A 24,142-nucleotide genomic window follows, 5' to 3' on the forward strand; every position below is an offset into this window, starting at 1 on the left:
AAAGTGCATTTAAGGACTGGGTGAGGGCACAGTTCTTGGCTCATACTCTTCAACAGCACATGGCTTAATCCAGTATTGTTTGTATCGGGCATTTCAGTAGCTTCTTAGTCATTTCACATAACACAGGGGTTCTTATCTGCAAAAATCCTCAATTTCCGTTGACATATCTGAAATGTGCCTTATTCTCTGAACTTTCTTTGCTGGTAAAATGGGTTGAATTTGCCTCTTTATCTTTCCTGCTTTTGGTTGGCAGTACCTCCCACTTTCTCACTGGCATCTGGCTGGTTAAAATAGCTCCCTCATTGTTTTTCTTCTCTCTTTTTTTTAATGTATACCCTTTCTATTGCTATTTTTCCATCCGTTATCTCTCCTGTGCTAGTAATGAATGTTTCTTTTTTGGTGATCTCTTTCTATGCTTGGTAATTTCTGGTCACAGTCCTTACAATATGAGGGTGCACCAACGTTTGTGGGTACAGGCTATAGCATTTGTCTTCATTAATCTAAAAATTAGTTTAGCCCCAAACCCTCCCAAGCTGAGCAAACCGAACTTGCCTGTTCACAGATAAATTACCGTATATGATACTTAGGAGTTCATTTTTATGTCGAAGATACAGAAAGCACAGAAGGAAGAGGAGAGGTTATGATAAAGAAGAGTAGGATTTAGGCCCTCATTGTGGTTGGCCTCTTTATTAAAGGCAGGTACCAGCCCCAATGAAATTATGAGATTTGTAGAAACGCAGCAGTTCTGTTTAGGTTCATCTGGGTATTTTGTCTGCTGAACGTTGGAATCTCTGGGCGAAACTCTGGGGAAAAAAGAGATACTAGTGTGGGAATCAGACTTGAATAATTGATTTTTCCTAGTAATTCCTCATTTTCAAGGGACCTTCAGCGCCCCATTTATAATCCTCTAGCAACTCCATCTCCTAGAGTATCCAGTACTCCCAGTATTCGTGATGTCGTTGCCCAGCATCCACTTTGCTAATATATTATTACCAATTCAGTATTTCATCAATTGTTAGTGAACACATTACCTGATGCAGAGATGTCATGCAAATATTCGTTAGTTGCAAGGAAGGGGAGGGGATGCCCCTTTCATCCCAAATCCCACTTTTTCCATCGGAGTGGATGCTGATATTGTGAGTGCTAAAGCACAATTTTCAGTCCCCTGTTCTATCTCTCACTTCAACAGAACTTTTTAGGTGCCTGAGAAATAAAAGGAGTTAGCATCACCTACAATTTCAAAATGATAGTGTAACCCATTGGGCCACACAGTGAGAACTCAAAGTTAGTAGATTAGATTAAGTGTAGGTTTAATACAAATCCAGAGCCCAGCTGGATACACTAGTGATACTTATGCGTTATAGAAATACAGACTCACTACAGGTAGACCAAATCACCTGACAACATTTTGTCTCCACAACATGAAACAAACTAGAAATTCAATATTGGCAATGCATAAAATCAAAAATAGTATCTGATTATCAGAATATGATTTATGTTCCCCTTGACTATGCATGAGTAAAGCCAGATTAACATGCTAAACCTAACCTGATCAGTACTAGTATAGAAAGTATTGTATAGCACAAATCTGCACAACTGAAAATTGGATAGAGGTCTGTACCCTTCGTATTCAGAAAGGAATCTAAGAATCCAAAGTGTGATCACCAATTAAACCTATAAAAAAATTTGAGAATCTCATCTCACGTGTCCCATGACTTATCCACTTTCTCACAGTAAAACGTTGGCAACTACACTTAAACTCCTATCTTCTGATCCGCACATTGAGGCATCATTGCATTCCTTTGTTCTTCAGATACAGCATAGATAGTGGTCCTCCCATGGCTCATTAACATTTGTCTTCCTTGCCAATGATACATATTTCGAGCCTCACTATCTCTCTTGCACAATGGGTCTTTCTCTAACCAAGAAATGATGCCAATGCACCTGCAGTAGAGAGAAAAATATCGCAACTCAAGCAAGCTTCCTGTTCAAGGCTAAACATAAAAAGTCCAAGGGGCATATTATCAAGGGGGTTTATCTCCGCTTTTTTGGCTTTAAAAGCCAAGAAAGCGGAGATAAAATTATCTCCCTATTACCAAGCTGTCGCTAACACCAGTTAGCGACAGCTAGTAGGAGATAGCGACCATCTTGGGCCCCACTTTGCATGTCAGTGATATTTATCACTAATGACATGCAAAGTGGGCGTGCCAAGATGTTAGCGACTGGAAACAGTCGCTAACATCGCTATCTCCTATTACCAACTTTTGGAGATATTCGCGCTAAGCGCGAATATCTCCAAAAGCTAACACCTGCCCCTGAGCAGTTCTTAGCCATGTTAGCCAATGGGAGGTGGATAACATGGCTAAGAGCATTAGCTCGATAATGCATGAATATCGCTGACTTTTCAGCGATATTCATGCATTTCGACCGATTTTTATCGCTTAGGAGATAAACCTTGATAATAGCAAGGTTCCTAAGCGATAAAAATAGGCGATGCTTAGCGATACTTAGCGATAAAAAAATTGTCTCTAACCCTACTTAGCGATAAATATCGCTATTTTTTGATAATATGCCCCCAAATGCTTAGGGCCATTGGTCGAATTAACGTGGAAAACATTTCAGTGCACGTTTGAATGCATGATTATGGATACATATATAGTTACTATATAGATGCAGAGTACTATTCGAATGAATATATGATTATATAAGAGTTAACAACATTATTCAAACCACACAAATGCAGATATATTCGGGAACTGCAATTCAGTGTTACTGTAAGGAAATCATTTGTATGCACACTCGTATACATGTCAAGATTACACAATAAATGCGCCTTCTGTAGCTGTTTAGTGCACCACATTTCGTTGATATTAAATCACACAAATACATGAAGCCATGTATAATATATATGTGGCTTGGTCAACATGTAAAAGGGTGGAGCCAAAACTACGCTGCTCCAGGAGTGGGGTTCTTGCACTTTCAAAGCCTTCTTTTTTGTGTACTGTAGGTTTCGTAAGTGCAAAACCATTTGTCAAGTTAGCCCTAATTTCAGAAGAAATTTTGAATAGAAGGTAATAGAAATGACTTATATAAGATGTAATATCCTAGATGTCTTGTTATAATTATCCTGTTGAATTTAGAGAGAGGTGATATGCTTACCCAATCAATATCTTGACAAGATTGAAGTTGGAGTCATTTTGATTCATTTTTAATTCACGAATCAATTCAAAATGTAACAATGCCAGAACACAGTATAATTCAGACTAAAAGGTATAACATTTTATAGCTATAGATTTGACCTTGGTTAACACTTTCTAATCCTGAGGTTTTATGACTTAAATCTGAGTTTTTCCTCTTTAAATCCTTAAACTAATAATGATCATCATATGTTTGACCACAGAGCCGCATTACTGGTGGTGGAGAGCCCTAGCCAATTCAACAACAAGTTGTCAGAACTCATCAGAATCATGCATGCATCAGGGGGAGTGATAGAAAATGAGCAACCCACAATTTTATACCTCAGTAAACGGAACAGTCAGACCTAGACGAATAGATAACAAACCGGAAAACTATACCAAACCTCAGGGGAATCACAGCCTACAATCACAGCCACACTGACTTTACACCCCCCAACAAATACAAGGCAAAAGAAGTCCTTGTCCTAGTGACAGATAAATCTAAGCCCAATATGGTTGAGGTTGAATTTCATAAGAGGCAAGACAAAGACAAAACCATCGAGCAGAGAAGGAAGGCACTATCATAAGAGCACACAACACACAAAAATAGGGAATTAGAGATTCAGCCTTCCTTCACGCTCCAATGAAAACACTAAACCTCACAATAAAGGAAGGACTACAGGGGTTCCAGCCCTTAAGGGCAGTCAGAGGAAGCAGAGGTGCTGTTTATTGAAACTTTGCACCTTGATGAAAGTTTGACAAAAGGTGACGTCTCTTCTCTGCTCCCCGGTTAGGATGCTTTCAATTGAAACTCGGGTACGCCTCTGAGTGTGTCTACGAAGGGCAAGTATTGCAATATAATTCTTTTTCTATATAAAGAATAATTAGGAAGAAGTAAAGGAAAGGGGTCTCTATCCTGATGAAGGCAGTGTGACTTATATAGGCATTTGAACAGGCCGACACATGTTGATAGTTAACTGGGTATTAGAGACATAGCTACTCTGGTATACCAGCATTTGTTCTAATTTTAATGCTGCCAGGTGGGGCCATTAATAAAGATTAGGGAGGTACCCACTTAGACAGTTCTAATCACTCTTTTGGATTTGCGGGATCCCTTGACAGAACGCAAATGGTCAGAAACAAACTGTGCTCCACCATGAACGTTGGTCTGAGCCCTGGTGTTTGAAGCGGTCCAATGAGGAAGCATGGCACCATCAGTGGGTGAAGGCAGTATTAACAAACTGATGAATTGCCTGTGAACACATTATTCTTGTGATTCTCTTTCCATAGTTTGTGTTTTTAGACCTAGCCCCTTAAGGGTTGGAACCCCTTTTTGTCCATCCTTTATTGTGAGGTTTACCATCATAAGAGCACCAGACTGCAGTATAATCCCCATGATTTGAATCCCCCATCTCTTTTTCGATTGTCATCTCGGCATGCTTCTCCATTACTGCCCCCATTTTCTCGTACATTTTTTCCTCAGCTTAGTGTACTGGTATTTCTCCATGAAAATAGCTGTTCTTTGAGCTACTATTCTCTTGTCTGTCACGCCTTGTGGAAATCCACACTCTCAACATTTGCTCAATTCGGAGGAGCCGGAGGGTCTCCTCCATTGCTTGTTTCTTCCATGATCTTGAAACTCCTTCAGTATCTCCTCATAATATTTGGCTTCTATTGATGCGCGCATTGGGTGCCAGTGATTGACCTGTATGCTTCTTGCAGAAGGTCATCAGGCCCTAAATTCTGAATGCTCTCCCTCCTTTAACACTCATTTTCCTTGAAGCTGCTCACCAAGGCCAAACCTTTTTCTCATTTGTGGCGCCGTCTACCACTGAACTTCATTCAACCCAACCAAGACCCCACCAGTTCAGTCCCCTGCCAAAGGTTCTAAAGCACAGTTTTCCACCCAAATATGTTTACCCCTTGTTTACAGTCTCCTCGGTGTGTGCACTAGTAATATTTCTGTTTGTTGATCATCTCATGCTGATATGATTATCAAACACTATGCCTTCTGATGCCATTGGACCGTGGGCTTACCTGCTAAGGCAGAGTGGTGTGTGTTAAGCTCTTCTTTCAGCATTGCAGTCGTAACACCAACCCCTTAGCCCTTTGGTTCTTATGTATTTGGACAGTTCTAGCCCTCGCTATACGTTTGGCCACCTCATACAAGACCACTTTCACCTCTATTTACTTTTCTCCCTTTGTCATGAGGTGGCATTTAACCAGCTTCCATGTGGTCAGTGGCCTTTGTTTTGACTTTCTTAGGCATTCTACCCTGGACTCACATACAACCCTGCTGTCTAGTATGCCTACACACTCAAAAGGTGCTCTAAATCCTTCCTGCCACTTGTTTGCTTGATCCACTTGTGGGTCAGATTTCCTTCTTTTTTTACTTACACTGGTTTTTATTGCATCACTCATGTGCCTTATCTATGGCCTCTCTATGGCAGGCATCATCAGTCTTTTCACCTTCTCTCTTTTTAGTAACACCTGTCCTGCCAGTATCTCTCATATTTTCTTGTTCTTACCCTTTACGTTTTCAATCCCAGTACTGTCTCTCTTTGACTCATGAAACCTGTACTTTGAGCCTCCTTCTAGTCTCCGTGTAACTAGGAGAACTTTTTCTTTTTTGCTCTCTAAACTTTTTCACTGTGGTATTTCTCTTGCTGATAATGCGTTTCTTTTCATCTTCTTGTCAGTTCCTCTCTAGCATTTTATGCATTACTCTTATACTGTCTGTATCACAGGTATAACAAGTTATGGATCTGCATGGAGTACTGTGGAGGGGGCTCTCTTCAGGATCTCTACCATGGTAAGACTGGTATATTATGGTGACGGGTCAGTGTGTATGAAGTTGAGATCTTGTGGTAGATAGGTCTCCTTGTACCAAGCAGAGATGTTTTAGTGGGTGACTCTGGGGCTTAGCATGGTTATTGTTATCGCTGCCTATCGCTGGATATGTTAGTGGAGAAAACATGCTATTAGCAATGTTTAGCTTTATTGTGCTAATATATCCAGCATTGGCGGTGAAATGCCTGAATATCGCTGGAAATCCAGCGATATTCACGCATTAACGCCAATGGGGACTTAACCTGACAATCCACCTCCCATTGAAGAAACAGGTAAGTCATGTTTTTAGCACGTGTTAGATTCTAGCGATAATCAAGCTTAGCGCGACTTTTATATCGCAAAGCCTGCGTTGCTAATAGGCGATAGCTGTGTTAGCGACTGCTTTCAGTCGCTAACAGTTTGGGTACGCCCACTTTGCATGTCATGACATGCAAAGCGGGCCCCAAACCGGTCGCTATCACATGAAAGCTGTCGCTGACTGCTGTTAACGACAGCTTGCTGATAGGGTGATAAAAATATCGCCGCTTTAGCAGCAAAAAGGGCCGCTAAAGCGGCGATATTGCCCTTGCTAATAAGCCCCTCTGTTTTTACCAAGCTCGAATGTTGTGTTGGTGGGGTCTTCTTTTACCAAGCTGCTTTGTTGTAATTATTAAGTCATTTTGGACCAAGCTAGGATGTTGTGCTAGTAGTAGACTCTGTTTGTGCCATCTAGGGTGTTGTGGTGGTTGGGTCTTTTTGTACCAAGCTGGGGTTTTCAGGCAATGCTTCTGCTAGTACCACATTAAATAAATTAATAAATTGACCTGAATGCTAATGGACACTGATTGTTGGATGTCAGTAGAAAATCGGACATCCTTTGACATTTTTAGTGTGAGTAACTAGTCATGTGAGGCTAACTACCAACGCAGCACTCTCAATATGGCGGATGGAAGAGCCAACACTTGTTTGCGGAAGTTCTGCATCTCCCCACCTCTAATTAAGACCCACCTACTTTCTTAAGAGCAATAAAATCCCTTGGGCGGCTTTGCAACTGGGTAAGCCTTAGTCAACTGAAACCTACATTTTAGTGTAATGGGTAGCCTGGAGATTCCAGATTCTCCTAGTGTATTTTGTCGCCCTAAAAGATTTTTTCACTTATAACTCACTTTGATCAGGGTTTGTATGCACAAATCAGTGTACTTGACTGATAATACCCAAATAAAATGTGTTGTAAGTAGTAATTATCAAATAATGTCTCTGCCACCTATGTTTGCTGGTTATAAAAATAATTTCAGGTATGCCTAGGTGTCCTTGTGGTGAAACAGACAGATGATATTGCTTTAACAGACAAGACTAGACTTTCTGTGACACCCAGAAAAACAGAATGCCTTCGCTGAAAATCTTGTGGCATCGAGGGAGCCAGTGGTGTTAAAAAAATGTCTAAAGTGGGAAATCGAGACAATTGTCTAGTCAAGTATGGGCGTTGATTACTCAAAATTTAGAAAAACTTTCGGGGTGACAGAAGTAGACTCATACATCCTTTGTCTCCCGTTAAACATAAGAGCAGTGTTTCCCAGACTCGAGTCGATTTGTGGTGGGTCACCAAAGCTCAGGCAATAAATAAAGATACCTTTAAATTCTGTATTTATCTGTCATATTTGCTGTGTTTCAAAGAAAGAGTTCAACTGTCAGGCTATGTCTTCTACTGCTTATAATTAACAGGAGGACAGGTGTTTACCAACACCTCTCACTTTGCAGTCAGCGAAAGAAAAGTAAAGTGAATTATGTACAGTCCTACTGGATGTATGAAATGTGAAAGGAAAGCTGGGGTTTCATTTTTTCTTAACACCTAAGGAAATGTAAATGCCTGTAAATTAACTCTGTACAGTCAGCAGTTAGAAAAGCTAGATTAATCAAAAAGGGGTACCAGGGGGCTGCCAAGGTTAACAGCTAATACCCCATGGCCAAAGCTTTTCATCTTCAGAGACAGAGAAGCAAGTGATCTACTGGTGCAGTCTTTTCGATTGGGGCCGTATTACAGAGAGTGGCCCGGGGCGCAATGGGCATTTGTGCCCGCTTTGCACACCCCTGGTGCATTTTGGTATTACAGAAGGGTAAAGTTGCTTATGCTGCCCCTTGTGCAATACCGATAGTGCTGGTGCACATAAAGCCCCTGGCTGAGCACCGTTCCACGGCCCTCAGACCAATCACAACTCTGCATTACAGCAATGTGATTGGCTTAGGGGAAGGAGCCTGGCTGTCTGCTTCCTGTTCCTGGAGTCGGAGGCAGGAGAGCAGGAGCAAAGACGCGGAACCTGGCTACAAGGTAAGTTTATAAATTTGTAATCCCCTGCATGACCCCCTGGTACCCCCCCGTACCCACCCTCGACCTGCACGCCCACCACCATCCGCGAGCCAGCCATGCCGGCCACCACTGCCTGCAAGTGGATGTCTGGGGGGGTCCATATGACCCCCTTTCCCCCCTCCAGAGTGCTGCTCTCAGGGGGCGCACTGACAGTGCGCCACCTTTTAGGTGGTCACTCTCAGTGTGCCTCCTGAGAGCTTCTTTGCCTATGCGCCCACGTCTGTTATGCGGCACAGGCACAGAAACAAAGGGATTACCTCATTTGCATGTTGCATGCCCCCATGCAAATTGAGGGTACGCTCCTTAAAGATAGCACTGGTGCTTTGTGTGCACTTAGAAATGGGCAAACCACTCCTCCTCTGCTCCGAGAGCAGAGCAGCCCCGCCCACCCGCCTTGATGCCCTCCCGCAAAGCAGCAGGACATGAAGAATAAAATGATAATAACTTTAAGTTATTATCATTTTATGTTTATTCTTGGCACTGCTTAAAAGCAGTGGGTGTCGCTCCTCCTTCATAGCGGAAGAGCCGCTACTGCTTGCAGGCGGGTTCAGTCACTGACTGCAACCGCCTGCAAAGGAATCTCTAATCCTTTTTTAAAAGTGCAGGCGGGTTACTGCCTACAGTGTGTAAAACATGGATGAGGCTTCAAAGCAGCCACTCCATTTTTCACAGGAATGCGCTCCCCCCAGAGCAGAGCGAGTTCACGGCTGCCTTGGGGGCAGCGCATTCATGGTAATATGGTGCATTTTCATTGTTTGCTTCTGGCTCACCTTTTAAAAGGTGAACCTGAAGCAAACAAAGAAAATGTGCCTACACTGTAATGTGGCCCCAGGTGCTCACTGCACACTGATCATCTTTCGACTGGAGAGACTAGTGTTCAATGGTGGAAAATAGCGAGATTTAAATAAATGACTTAAATAGGCCTACACAAATGTTGTCAGGCCTGGGTGGCATCTTTTAGTGTTCTTTTAAAACTATTGATACCTGCTGGCCCAGGAAGCATTTTATAAATGAATGCCTATTCCTTGGAAGGCCCAGTGGAACTGGTTAAATATGTTATTTTTCTTTGTGTTAATTGAATGTGTTAAAACATAGATGTGACGTAGGTTTTGAATGTATCTCAGATTTCCAGAATATTCACATAGGATAAATGCACATATATAAATCTAAATGGATGTCATTCACTTGTTCTGCAGCTAGCCTAAATATTTGAAACATATCTGGTCCTCTGGGACCTATGTTGGACACTTGTTCTAATGAAATACATCAATTGGCTCTTACTAATAAAGTGTGGTACAACAGCATTCATTGTCAAAAAAAGTTTTAAAAAAATAATTGCGATTTATAAAAATTGTTTTATTGTAATCCATCACAAACAGAATCTTGAGAGGGGTGGCTTGTTCATTACTTCACCTTAGTCTTGCAAAATCAAGACATTTCATACCTCTCACAATTTCCAGCTCCAGAATGTCTGCAGGGCATTGTCATATATCAGCAAAGCCTCCAGCCCTCAAACGTTACAAGGCAAGGGGTAACAGGGAAGACAGAAGGGATAGGTGTGGGGTGGTGGGGGCATATAGACCAAATACAGGTATGGGATGGGACAAAATTGTAGACCAGGCGGCGGCGGGCTGTCACGGCAACCAGACAGGGCAGTCCTTGTGGGGAGGGTGTCAAAGGGGTGAATGGGATTATAGATTTCAATGTGCCACTTCTACGAAGCTTTGATGCGGGGGATCTCCCACCCTGCATAACTTATACCTGACGCATGTATAATGTAGCAAAACACACAAGATGATGGACGGAATGTTGCACAATGGCAAAACATTCACACCCAGTCACAGATCTGGGTTTAATCCATAGTTAATTTGCTCACCAAGCCACCCCAGTTCAGACATGGCCATATGCAAATCAGTCTTGACCCTGTGCCTCATGGGAACAGTACAGCCCGAACTGCCAAGCCATGTCTTCCCTGGACCGGAATCAAGCATCCTAGGGCTGGTTTCTTGCTATCAGCCGTCTTCAGCCAGGATATCTTGACTCCAGTGGCATAGTGAGCACAGGACCCACGTCTGGGCATACCCTTCCCACTTAGGGTGAACAGCAAAATACACAAGATGATGGACGGAATGTTGCACAATGGCAAAACATTCACCCCCAGTCACAGATCTGGGTTTAATCCATCGTTATTTTGCTCACCAAGCCACCCCAGTTCAGACATGGCCCTATGCAAATCAGTCTTGACCCTGTGCCTCATGGGAACAGTCCAGCCCAAACTGCCAAGCCAAGTCTTCCCTGGACAGGAATCAAGCATCCTAGGAGCGGTTTCTGGCTATCAGCCGTCTTCAGCCTGGATAGCTTGACTCCAGTGGCGTAGTGAGCACGGGACTCACGTCTGGTCATACCCTTCCCACTTAGGGTGAACAGCAAAACACTCAAGATGATTACGGAATGTTGCCCAATGGCAAAACATTCACCCCAGTCACAGATCTGGGTTTAATCCATCGTTATTTTGCTCACCAAGCCACCCCAGGTTAGACATGGCCTTATGCAAATCAGTCTTGACTAAGCATGAGCGCAAAATCCGCTACGCTCGCGGATTTTGCGAATTTTCTGTAAATCCGCGATCCGCGAACTCTCGCGAATTTACCGAAAATTCGCAATCCGCGAGCGGCGGATTTCGAGGCCAAAAGTTCAAGCCTTCCTGGCCTGTTGTTGTAAGTGATTTACGATGGCGCCGGCAAGCTGCCAGCGCCATCGTAAAATAGTAACTAAATTAGCTTCAACAGGAAGCACTAATAGATAAAATCAAGCAGGCACTCGTGCATCTGCTTTATTTTATCTATTCGAGCTTCCTGTTGAAGCTAATTTAGTTACTATTTTAGGATGGCGCTGGCAGCTTGCCGGCGCCATCGTAAAATAGTTCACAGGCCAGGCAGCTGTGCCCTCTTCCCAAATATACCATCGAAAATCAGGCAAAGGAGATTATCCCCGTCTTCTTGAATAAATATGAAGGGCAGGGTTCATTCTGGCACTGATCGGTCTCTGACCTTTTCTACACACAAGAGGCATGTGCACTCGCATGGAAGCCTCGTCCGTTTGGCCCCGCCCACACACTCGTGGTGTGCACCGTCTTCCCGCCATTTACCCACTATAATAGCTCACTCAAGGGACCCCTGCGCCCTTCGGCTCGATTGCATAGTAACACACACCTGGTCGCTGTAGACAACTCTCTGGCACTTTAGGCAGCTGTAGTGTATTAAAGGCACTATACATTTACCCAACGAGGTAGCACTTACTGATTATCCAGTAGAAAGTACTCCAGTTGAGTAGAGGTATGGCACAAAACGGTGGCGTCTTCTTGAATAAATATCAAGGGCATGGTACTTTCTGGCACTGATCGGTCTCTGACCTTTTCTACACACAAGAGGCATGTGCACTCGCATGGAAGCCTCGTCCGTTTGGCCCCGCCCACACACTCGTGGTGTGCACCGTCTTCCCGCCATTTACCCACTATAATAGCTCACTCAAGGGACCCCTGCGCCCTTCGGCTCGATTGCATAGTAACACACACCTGGTCACTGTAGACAACTCTCTGGCACTTTAGGCAGCTGTAGTGTATTAAAGGCACTATACATTTACCCAACGAGGTAGCACTTACTGATTATCCAGTAGAAAGTACTCCAGTTGAGTAGAGGTATGGCACAAAACGGTGGCGTCTTCTTGAATAAATATCAAGGGCAGGGTACTTTCTGGCACTGATCGGTCTCTGACCTTTTCTACACACAAGAGGCATGTGCACTCGCATGGAAGCCTCGTCCGTTTGGCCCCGCCCACACACTCGTGGTGTGCACCGTCTTCCCGCCATTTACCCACTATAATAGCTCACTCAAGGGACCCCTGCGCCCTTCGGCTCGATTGCATAGTAACACACACCTGGTCGCTGTAGACAACTCTCTGGCACTTTAGGCAGCTGTAGTGTATTAAAGGCACTATACATTTACCCAACGAGGTAGCACTTACTGATTATCCAGTAGAAAGTCCTCCAGTTGAGTAGAGGTATGGCACAAAGCGGTGGCGTCTTCTTGAATAAATATCAAGGGCAGGGTACTTTCTGGCACTGATCGGTCTCTGACCTTTTCTACACACAAGAGCCATGTGCACTCGCATGGAAGCCCCGCCCCAAATCCGCCAATCCGCAAATACGCAAAATCCGCGGATTTTGCGGATCCACGATCCGTGAATACGCAAATCCGCGAATCGTGGATCCGCAAAATCCGCCCATGCTTAGTCTTGACCCTGTGCCTCATGGGAACAATCCAGCCCGAACGGCCAAGCCTTGGGCCTCATTTATGAAAGGTGACGCATCGCTGCTTGAAAACAGCGATGCGTCACTTTTCACTGCGCCTTCTTTGCGAGACCAATGATGCGTCATATTTACAGTATGACGCATCATGGCGCAAGGAGTTACAGATACGTCAGTATTTCTGACGTATCTATACGGCGCAAAAGTGACGCATTGCTGGAGTGTGTCACAAAAGTGACGCAACCCCAGCAATGTGTCCTTTCACATGGGGCAAGCCCCATGTGAAAGGGCCTGCGTCAGTCTCACAGCAGGCGTAAGAAATTGACGCATTTGTGTCCTAGAAGTGGCACAGTGAAATCTTATAGATTTCACTGCGTCACTTCTATGATCCTGTCTTGCGTCAGAACGCCACCCTGCATATATTATACCTTGCGTAGGTATAATGTAGCGCAGGGGTTTACAAAGTGACGCATCTACCTAGATGCGTCACTTTGTAAATATGGTGCAACAAGGCACATTTTTTACGCTGCTGGTGCGTCACAAAAAGTGACGCACCGACGGCGTAAAAGTTACGCGCGGCCCCATAAATGAGGCCCCATGTCTTCCCTGGACCGGAATCAAGCATCCTAGGACCAGTTCTGGCTATCAGCCGTTTTCAGCCAGGATAGCTTGACTCCAGTGGCGTAGTGAGCATGGGACCCACGTCTGGGCATACCCTTCCCACTTAGGGTGAACAGCAAAACACTCAAGATGATGGACGGAATGTTGCACAATGGCAAAACATTCACCCCCAGTCACAGATCTGGATTAATCCATCATTATTTTGTATAATGTAGCTTTGGTGTTTGCGAAGTGATGCATCTGCCCAGATACATCATTTCATAAATATGGCGTAACGTGGCACATATATACGCCGCAGCGTCACAATGAGTAATGCAACGGCAGCGTAAATGTGACGCCGGGCTTCATACATAAGGCCCTAAATTGTGCCAAATCTTACGAGGTTTAAATAAATCCCATTTGTGCAGTGCAACTTAAGCCTTTGTAAATTCGCAACTACCTCAAAAACAGTCACGCTGCAGCTTGTCAACCAATCAAAGCCCATTATCTGACACATAAGCTTGCCGATGACCAGTCGCGCTCAGCTTCCAGCTGCTCAGGCAGGTATTGTAGCTGCCTGGCTAGGAGTTGTGCAACCGCTGTGACCATCTTACACATCCACCATAGGTCCGACAAGATGAGACCAGATGACCTATAGACAAGCACAGGTCTACTGCCGCACAAAGGAAGACTACAAAGTTGTACCCGAAGGTAAAACTAATTAGCATGACATATAACTCTTTCCGATTCACGAATATTCGCGTACTGAAAAATGATCCCACCCCTACTTTGTGACATGGCCATGAGAGACTTGACATTTAATTTTCTGAAAATATATTTGTTTAATCAGATACACATTTATAGCACCATCTTTTTAAGGCAGTTTCAGACTGTCTGTTTTACTATGCTGTAGCTTGGCGGGTGTAACATAGTTTAGCATTGGATTCATTGTACAGGGTAAAGGTCAGATTGCAGTTAGTGTAAAGGCCGGGACATGATGCACAGCAGAAATGGTTGAAATTCTCGACGATCTGGCTGTACTAAGACCATACTAATGACGACTAATGTTGAATATCTTTCTTTTGACAGTGACAGGACCGCTGTCTGAGCATCAGATTGCCTATGTCTGCCGAGAAATGCTGCAGGTGAGGCTGAAGGGCACCATTTCACAACCATAAAAAGCAATATGGCTGTCCGAGTGCCCACCATTTCCCCAGCTCACTGTGCCTCAGGGATTGTCATTGTCATGATTTTCATCTGACAAACTGGCCCACTGAAATTGTTTGACTGAGAAGTTTCCTTTTCTTAAGATTTATAATATTTGATCTGGCTGCAGAAACTGTTATTAAAAATATGTCTTTTGGAAATCAAGATGCCTGTTTTCACATGATTTTCCCTTTGTCTTTTTTACCCATGCCGTTGTGAATTCAGGGCTTGGCCTACCTCCACAATCAAGGAAAGATTCACAGAGACATAAAGGTAATGAAATAAGGGAAACTTGGAAAATGTTCTTGCATTGTTATTTCTTGCTAATATGTTGCCATGTACTCAAATGATGTAGAAAGGGCTACAGCAATGAACCAAGATCACTAAGCTGTAGGTTGACTAAGGCAACATCAGAAGAATTTATTTAGATAACTCCAGGAAAGTTTTTATTTTATTGAATGAGGTTCTTAAGGTTTTTAGGGATTGTTAGGCGTGTGAGGGCATCATTTTCTGTACAGTTGGCTAAAGTTAATACAGTCTGGCAATTATGCTATTCTTCAATAGGCAACCTTCTGCTTCTCTGGTTTCTGTCATACTGATTGCAGGACTTGCTTTTCTAGGTACTCTTAGTCTCTAGACTGAGGCCTCCATTGACATCATGGCACTTTCCTTTCTTCTAGCTTCAGGGATTAGGGTTTAAACAATTGATAAAACTCTCACACGCTGCAAAGGGAATACTCTGGATATCATGTTGTTAAAAAAATAAATGTATTTCCAACATTAACATATACCTCTGCATCTGGGTGGATCACGCCTGGGTTGAATTTCAGCTGCTCACACCACCAATGGGTCACCTATAGGGAAAGTAATATTCCCGCGATCATGTGCTTTTGCAATATTCCCATATTATTGCTGAGCCAACAACTACTCCCTAGAGGCTATTTAACAAGCTTTGATGGCCCATACAATACAGTCTTTGACTTGTGGCCTGAAAACATGAATACCAGTATAACGTGCTCTATCGCCTCAAGATAATACTGGTTCAGTGCTCATCTGAAGGAAATGACACTCTCATAATACGTGGCACTCCCATCAGCACACGCCGTGTATATTTCTAGAGCAGGAAGTTGTTCTCCAGTTTAAGGTCTTTTTGGATTTTCCACGCCTCTGCAGGTGCTGTGATTACTATGATATCTGTCAGTTACAGTTTATTAAAAAATGTGTTTTGACCTCAACTGACATCAACAATTTTAAACATCATACAAATGCAGCAATTTCCCAACTTATCCACTGAACCATACATAATAACTAAATCATCTTTAAGAAACACTTAACAAAAAATTAATGGATACAAAGAAACCTATTCATACTCAGAAGACATTGTAAAACTAATTAATCGATTTAATTCATTTATATTAAATGTTACATATAATGGATTTAAAAAGCAATTCAGTGGTGCTACCAGTACCGAACAGGAGGAAAGTATGTGTTTCGCTTGCTTTCCATCCCGGCATAAATGACACAAGGTGGAATCCTGTTTTTGACCTATCCAAAGGGAGGATACTTAATCTAAAATAAAGTATAACTCTTCATACACTATGTTCCAAAGCCATGGACTGTTTTTTGGACTGTTTAAGCAATACCGTATCTGGAAGCGTGCTATGCATTTTTTGGTTGCAGCCTACCAGACAGTGCATTATCGTTTGGGTGCTGTATACTTGTATCAGTAAAACCGTATGTGAGTGCAAATGTATTGGTCATTTCAATTGAAGATGTGTTGTCTGTAATGGCAGCACCATTACCATACCATGCATAGTCTATGTTACCCCACTCCACTCTACTCTGGACCACCCCACACTGCACCAGACCACTCCACACTGTATCACTGCACTCTTATCTACACCACTCCACTCTATGTCTCTCTACCATACGCCACTCTACTCTATGCCAATGCACTCTACCCCACACTACTCTACTACGAACCACTACACTCTTTGCCACTACACTCTATACAATTCCATGCCACTCCACTCTACTCTGCATCACTGCACTCTATGCCACTGCACTCTACGCAAAAGCACTCCACTCTGTACCACTCCACTCTACACCAGTGCACTCTATGCCAGTCCCCACTATGTCACTCTAATCTACTCTGTACCAATGCTCTCTACTCTGAAACAATCTACTCTATGCCACTGTACTCAGTGCAACTGCACTCAGCGCTACTCCACTCTACTTTACACCACTCTGCCCCACTGCACTCTATGCCAATGCACTCTACACCACTATACCCATAACCAATTCACTCTACGCCATTGTACTCTGTCACTGTACTCTATGCCAGCCTATTCTACTCTGCATCACTGCGCCCTACACCACTGCTCTCTATGCAACTCTACTCTGAGCCACTGCACTCTATGTCAATGCACTCCACAACAGTCTACTATGGAATACTGCACTCTACGACAGTATGCTCTGCAACACTGCACTCCACGTCACTCGACTTCATGTCACTCTACTCTTTGCCACTGCACTCTACGCCACTCTACTCTGCATCAGTCCATTCTACAGTACTGTACTCTACACCAAACCATTCTAAATTACTGTAATCTACTTTGCACCACTGCACTGTGCAACACTTTACTCTATACCACTGCACTCTACGCCACTTCAGTCTGCTCTGAAATAATCTACTCTAAGGCCTGCAGTCTATGCTTCTCTATTCCACTCAGTGCCCCTCCACTCTACACCACTCCACACTATGGCACTGTATTCTACACTGCTGCACTCTACGCCACTGCACTGTACACCAATGCTCTTCACACCACTTTACTCAAAAGCGATACCGTCTACCTCACTGTGCTTAATGTCAAACTACTCTGCACCATTGCACTGTATGATACTATTCTCTATGACACACCATGTCACTTTACTCTGCAACACTCTACGACACTGCCAACTGCACCAATACACTCTACACAACTCTACTCTACACAACTGCAGTCTGCACCACTCTACTCTGCACCACTCTACACCCCTGCACTCTACGTGCCTGCACTCTACTGTGCACCACTCCACACTGTGCCACTCTACTGCAATCTATACCACTGCACTCTATACCCCTCCATGCCACTCTACTCTACACCTCTGCACTGCACTACTTCGCTCTACCTGCACTACTCCGCTCTATGGCACTTTAGTCTATGCCTCTCTACTCTACTCTCCGCCACTCTGCTCTATGCCATTGCAGACTACTCTACACTGCTCTTTGTCCCTGCACTCTACGTCACTGCACTCTACGTCACTGCACTCTATGCCAATGCACTCTACACCACTTTACTCAAAACCAATGCACTCAACGTCACTGCACTCTACACCAGTCTACTCTGCCCCTCTGTGCTTTAAACCACTTCACTCTAGGCCACTCTACTATACTCCACTCTACTATACGTCACAATACTCCACTCTGTGATGCTCTACTCCACTCTATACCGCTTCACTCTACAGCACTCTGTTCCACTTTATGCCATTCTACGACACTACTCCACTCTATGATGCTCTACACAACTCCCTCTATGCCATCCTATGCCACTTTACTCTACTCTATTCTATGATACACTACTCCACTCTCTATGCCACTCTGCTATATGACACATGTATGCCACTCCACTCAAAGCCATTCAATTCTACAGCACTCTACTCCACTCCACTCTATGAAAATTCACTCCACTCTATACCACTCTAATCTGCAACACTTTACTCCACTCAACACACTCTACGCCTCTCCACTCTGCTCTATACCACTTCACGACACTCTACGCCACTCCACTGTACAACATGCTGCTCAGCTCTGACACTCTTCTCCACTATATGCCACTTAGATAGATAGCAAATGCTTTATTCGATTTCAATATTATAAAACCATAAAAGCAACAATTTATTCAGAAATATACAAAACATGTTCAGATTAAAAACAGCTAATACATTTTCTCTTCCTCAATATACTTTTTAAAAAACCCAACATGATTCCAACACAGTACTCATCTTTCAGTGACTGTAAAAACAAAAGGGCCGGGCGGCATTGCCGCCATGAGCCCTGCCTCAAAAAAGGTTTGATCCATCTGACCCGTTCAGTTGAATCAAATTTACAAAAAAAGATCACATGCAGTAGTGATTGATCTGATAAATTGTCGCAAGGACATTTAGTAAGCAATCTAGACCAATCGTTGGTGTTTGGGAATGTAACCAGGCGGGAAAAAAGAATCAAATCTGAACCTAGTCAGAATATACCTGTCGTACCCCCTCAAACACAAATCAAGATAGGGCTGAATAGTGACTGAGGTCAAAATAAGTTGGTGCTTCGTCACTGAGTTTTTACTTGTCTCTAGCCCGAATCGTAATAGGTCAAAATGATTCAAACACAAAGCCTTAAGATCTTTTCTTGAAATGTTAATTAAGGAATCAGGGTTACTAAAAAATTCTGGTCTACCCAGACCATTGGAAAGATTACAGATGTACTTTAACCATAGGATTTTACTCGCCTGGTCCAAACCCATTGCATATTTAATTATGTCCAGGTTCAAACCTAGATCAGGTGACATCCAGACTTTATGCCATAATAGCATCGGTTGTGTTTTTATGACATCCGTAATGTAGCGAATCCCCAGTTCGCTATGACAGTTAAAAACAGATGTACTTTGGGGAACTGCTAAAACAAATCTTAAAAAAGCATTCTCAATTAATTGGATTGATATAACATCACTGTGACCCCACACCCCTGCTCCGTATGTAGCCACACTAATGCATTTTGCCTAATACATTTTCAATAACATTTCCGGTGGCCTCTTTCCCATTTTATTAGCAAACATAATCAAAGCCGCCGTCGACCTCTAAAATAATAACGCCCTATTCTTAATTGCGGGTCCCCAAGATCCTGTTTATTCTAGCAAGATCCCCAAATAGGAGATTGTTTTGTAGTTTCAATTTTGTCTTTCCCAGTGACTAGATAACACGACCATAACATATGTCTTTTTAACATTGAGCCTCAGGCCCCTGTCCTCCATAAACTCAATATAGGTGTTATGGGCCTTTTGTAGGCCGAGCTGGGTTTTAGCCATCAAGACTGCATCGTCTGCATATAAAAGTGAGACGACCTTGCTGTGATTAATTATCAGAGAGTCTTTCACGCTAGCCACCAGTGACTCCTCCAGTTCATTAGTGTATAGACTGAAGCAGAACAGGGCTAGTACGCAGCCTTGTCTAACGCCTTTTTTTACATGAAATGGCTTAGTGCATTCTCCTTTAAGTCCAAACCTCACCTTTGCAGAGGCCCCTGCATATAGTTGTCTCAGAAATTATATGAGTGGCGCTTCTACATTTAATCCTACTAGGGTCTGCCAAAGTCTGTTGGGATCCACACAATCAAACGCCGCGCTAAGATCAACGAATACCGCGAATAAATTCCCTTGCTTGGCCTGAGTATATTTTCCATGTAGCATGTTAAAGTTAAGGACCTGTTCTGCTGTACCCCTCCCTTCCCTAAATCCATATTGAACCGGGCTTAGGATCTTGTGTTCTTCTGCCCATAGTTGTAACCTGTTCAATATGACTCTACCTGCTATTTTCATAAGGGAGTCAAGCAGGGAGATGGGTCTGTAGCATGCCGGGTTTTCCCTATCACCCTTTTTGAAAATTGGAATTATGATGGACTCTGACAAAGATTCAATAAAACCCCTCTCGCAGCTAGCATTTAAAACTCGGGTCAATAATGGGGACCATAGCTCATTTTTGAACTTATACAGATCAATCGGAGTCCCGTCTGGCCCTGGGGCCTTGCCTCCTTTACTCTCTCCTATGGCCATTTGGACTTCCTCATGTGTAAAATGAATGTTGATGGGGACAAAGTCAGCCTGGTAATTTCGAACTGTTTGCTCATTTATTTCCACTGTGTCTGCGCCCCCAGAACCATATACAGAGGAAAAGAAGTTAACCCAGGTGTTCTCACTTATTGCCACCTCGATCCTAGCTCCCCCTCCATTTGAGAAGAAATGGGCCTTCACTGCCTCCCAAAACATGGAAAAATCCCTCCGTAGGGAAGCCTCGTATAAGTATGTCCAGGCCTGCTCCTTATTATCTTTCTTACGGTTGTTTCTTGCTGATCTGTAGGCCTTCCTAAGCCCCCTAATTTCTTCGTAATCTTTTACTGGTTTGTGTAGGGCAGCTTTTAATAACGAATAGGCTTTAGTGCAGTGTGAGTCAAACCACCCTTTATTTAAAGGCTTTTGGTTCCTCAATGGACGTTTTAAGGTATTTTGAATTATCCTGGTTGTTTCGGAAAAGGCACACAATAACTCACAGGAGGAAATATCCTCCTGTAGACACTTAATAATTGGGATTTTTACTTGATTCAATATCCTAGTGCTCAAGCTCTTAGGGTCGCTCTTGGCCCAACATATTGAATAACCATTCTGCCGGGCCAACACACAGCCCTGGGTCCAGGCTAAACTCTGAGCAACTGTTCCAATGCCTTTATCCGGCAGAACAATATTAACAATTTGGGGCAAGTGATCACTAATCCCTATAGGTTGGGTATTAAACTCCTCAAGCCAGGTTGCATATCGATTGGGAAAAATGATATAGTCAATCAGAGTGCTATGGCCATGACCTACGAAGGTGGGACTAAAATTAATAGGCGGGTCGCATAATACATTTGCAAATCCAAGGTCATGTGTTGCCATGACTTCGTTGAGACTTTCACCCACAATTGAATGTGAAAAATGTGGCATTTGGCCAATAGCCTCTTCATACAGGTCCCCATTGATGCACAAGGGTTTAGTACATACATTACTGTTAAAATCCCCGCCCCAAATTAGGATCGAAACCTTCCCTGGTTGAACGCGCAATTTCTTTATATCCTTGTTAATTCCGGATAAAACATCACATGCACTGCCCCTCTCCATGTTATTATCAACATTAATTACTACCAACTCCACCAAGGGTGAAATATCTACGGCAACAGTTTGATAATAACAGGTTGATTTTAACATTTTTATCCGCTGCACCCTAAACGTATTAGATATATACATACAAATCCCCCCTTTATGTCTCCCATGAGTGGAACGACTTGCCGGGATGTGGTAGGTCTTAAAGCCATCGAGATGTATTTCTTCCAGCAACTAGGTCTCCTGTAGACACAGAATATCAACTCTCTAGAAAAATCAGTCCAGACAGGGTTGTCGACCTTGGATTGTAGCCCATGAATATTCCAAAAGGCTATTTTTACCTTTCCACCGGTTCGCTTATAATGAGGCCCTATGGCCCTTACGCTCCCTTCCCCATTTTTACCCTTCACATACTCAATGCTGCACTAGTTTCTCTATCCTTGCCACCTAATTCAACCAGGTCAAATCCAACTTTCTGACTTACTGGGGCATTATATCCCACTATAACTGGGCCTGATGTGAAGGGATCTCCCGTATTAGATGTTCTTATACTTTCATTATTATTAATTATTTCTCTTACCGACACCCCTTCACCATCTCCATGTGGAATTGGGGGACCTTCACAATTCGCATATGTTAGTACAGGAATGTTAGGTATTTGTCAATCAACTTCCTCCAGTGAATGGAATGGGCCAAACCGGTTTGAGACATGTAAATTGTACCCAATATTGTTATTATGATAATTATGGTGACTACCCATCGAGGCTACGTTATAATTTGCAAGCAATTTTGGCTGATAGAAGAAACCCAGGGGTAGAACCTTTATCCCTTCTGTCGCGAGTGTGCTAGAGCCTCCCCGGATCAATATTTCTTATACTAATGCTGGGGAACCTAATGATAAAACAATACAATCCCCGTCAGAAATCTTTTTGCTATGTCCAAACCAGCTTACACGCCTTACCATTTTAAAAGCGTTGAACATAGCTTGTGTCAGACCAGTCTTTAGGCCTAGGTAGAGTAGGGATTTATTTCTTAGTGTATCCCAATTTTCCCTGTCCTCTTCATTTGATGAGGGTACATTAGCCTGAATCAAGGTGTACGGGGCTGCTGCTGGTGGAAGATCGAGACTATCAACATTATTGCTTCGATCTGGGATGTCTGGCATACTCGTAGCTATTCTAGACCGACTTTCTATGAAAGATGACTTGTTACTATTTATACAAATTTGATCATTTTTACTCACTCTCCCTATATCCTCCCTAGTTTCCCATGGTTTTGGTCCCTCAAAACTATCAAGCTCCGGTCCCCCCTGCCTACTAACTCTTTCTGCTTGAATTATTTCCTTAGCGTGTGTGGGCGGGCAGTCAAATGGAGTACGGTAGTGATCAATAATAGATCCCCTGTCCCTACATGATTCAAGAATCTGTTTATTGGTTGCTTTCAATTGCTCTGTCTATGAGGCCAGACTTCCCTCAATAAAATCCAATCACTTACCCAAAGTACTAATTGCCTCTTTGACAAAAATAGTCAGGTCAGCGATCGATTTCATGATACCTCCTATTTCAGCGATAGATGTGCCTTTAATTGGGCCCTATTACTTAAATCTTTGCCACATCCTTTTACTTTGCTGTTAAGTAACTGCTCCTTGGTTTTAACCTTTTGATGTATAATGGGTGTTTTATGAATTAGCGGTGGTAAATCTGTGGTGACCAGTTTTTTGGATACGCACACTCTTTTATGAGGGTTAGCGGTGCACTTTTTGGGTCATTAACTAAGATATCATTGGCCCCACGTTGTATGCACCCATCTCTACTGCTTCTGATCTAACAGTTGCAATGCTCTCGGGATTACCCTGGGGGGATGAGCTAATGGTACGTAAACTAGTGTGAGCAGAAGACTCTTTAGTCATTTCTGCTTCAACGTTGGAGATCTGTTTATCTAAGGCTCCCACCACCCCAGATAGATATTTCATAAGGGAGGCACTAGGGTTCTTATCCTTCTTCGATTATTGGCCAGATGGGGTAGTCTCTAATTTTCTTTTCCCCATATTCTTATTTTCTAACACCCAAAATGTACTTGAAAACGTATTAGGAGTGCTCCCCCCGCCAACAATCACCAGTGTCCAGCAAACCTCTCAGTCCCGAATAAGTGTTCACCAGTATGTAAGATAAGGGGACCGTTAACAATGTAAATATTTATCAGGTGTCAGGCATATAACAGTTAGTCCTCGTGGAAAACCGGAACCAAGAACCCAGCCTCCTACAGCCGATGACGGGCAAGGACGGGCCCGCCCTTGGCCCGGGCGAGCCCGCGCGTGTCCCGCGCCACGGGGGCTCACTGATCAATTTCAAGGGTGGCGCTGGTGTTCTCGCTGCAGGTCTTGCATGGCCGCACTGCCTCCTGGGGGTTGTAGTGCCCCGGCAGTCCGCGGTCCGCGAGAGTGGGGCAGACAGTGGTTGGGCTCAATTGGCAGTTCGCCTTGGTATCCCCTGGAGGCACAGCGACAAAGCCACAGTCCCGGACAAAGAAAAAACAGGAGAGCAGGAAATTAATGTGTCAGACAGCGTGTCCCACTTAGTTATAATGCCCTTCCACTCTACAACACTGTACTTACTCCATGACACTAAACTCTACAGTACGCCATTCAACTCCACTCTACGCCACTCCATTAAACTCCACTTTATGCCACTCACCTCCACGCCACTATCATTTACCCCAC

The 24,142-nt window shown here is 43.5% G+C and overlaps 1 protein-coding gene across 1 annotated transcript in view; it reads left to right on the plus strand.

The window, feature by feature from the left end:
- LOC144783054 (mitogen-activated protein kinase kinase kinase kinase 5-like) overlaps window positions 1-24,142 on the plus strand; it is an 834,532-nt gene that overhangs the window by 351,386 nt on the left and 459,004 nt on the right. The window contains exons 4-6 of the mRNA XM_078662226.1: window positions 5,924-5,988; window positions 14,366-14,421; window positions 14,708-14,755. Coding sequence (XP_078518352.1) covers window positions 5,924-5,988; window positions 14,366-14,421; window positions 14,708-14,755 — 169 coding nt within the window. The remainder of the gene's footprint in view (window positions 1-5,923; window positions 5,989-14,365; window positions 14,422-14,707; window positions 14,756-24,142) is intronic.

The sequence above is a fragment of the Lissotriton helveticus genome, chromosome 9 (genome assembly GCF_964261635.1).
Source record: "Lissotriton helveticus chromosome 9, aLisHel1.1, whole genome shotgun sequence".
Classification (NCBI taxonomy): domain Eukaryota; kingdom Metazoa; phylum Chordata; class Amphibia; order Caudata; family Salamandridae; genus Lissotriton; species Lissotriton helveticus.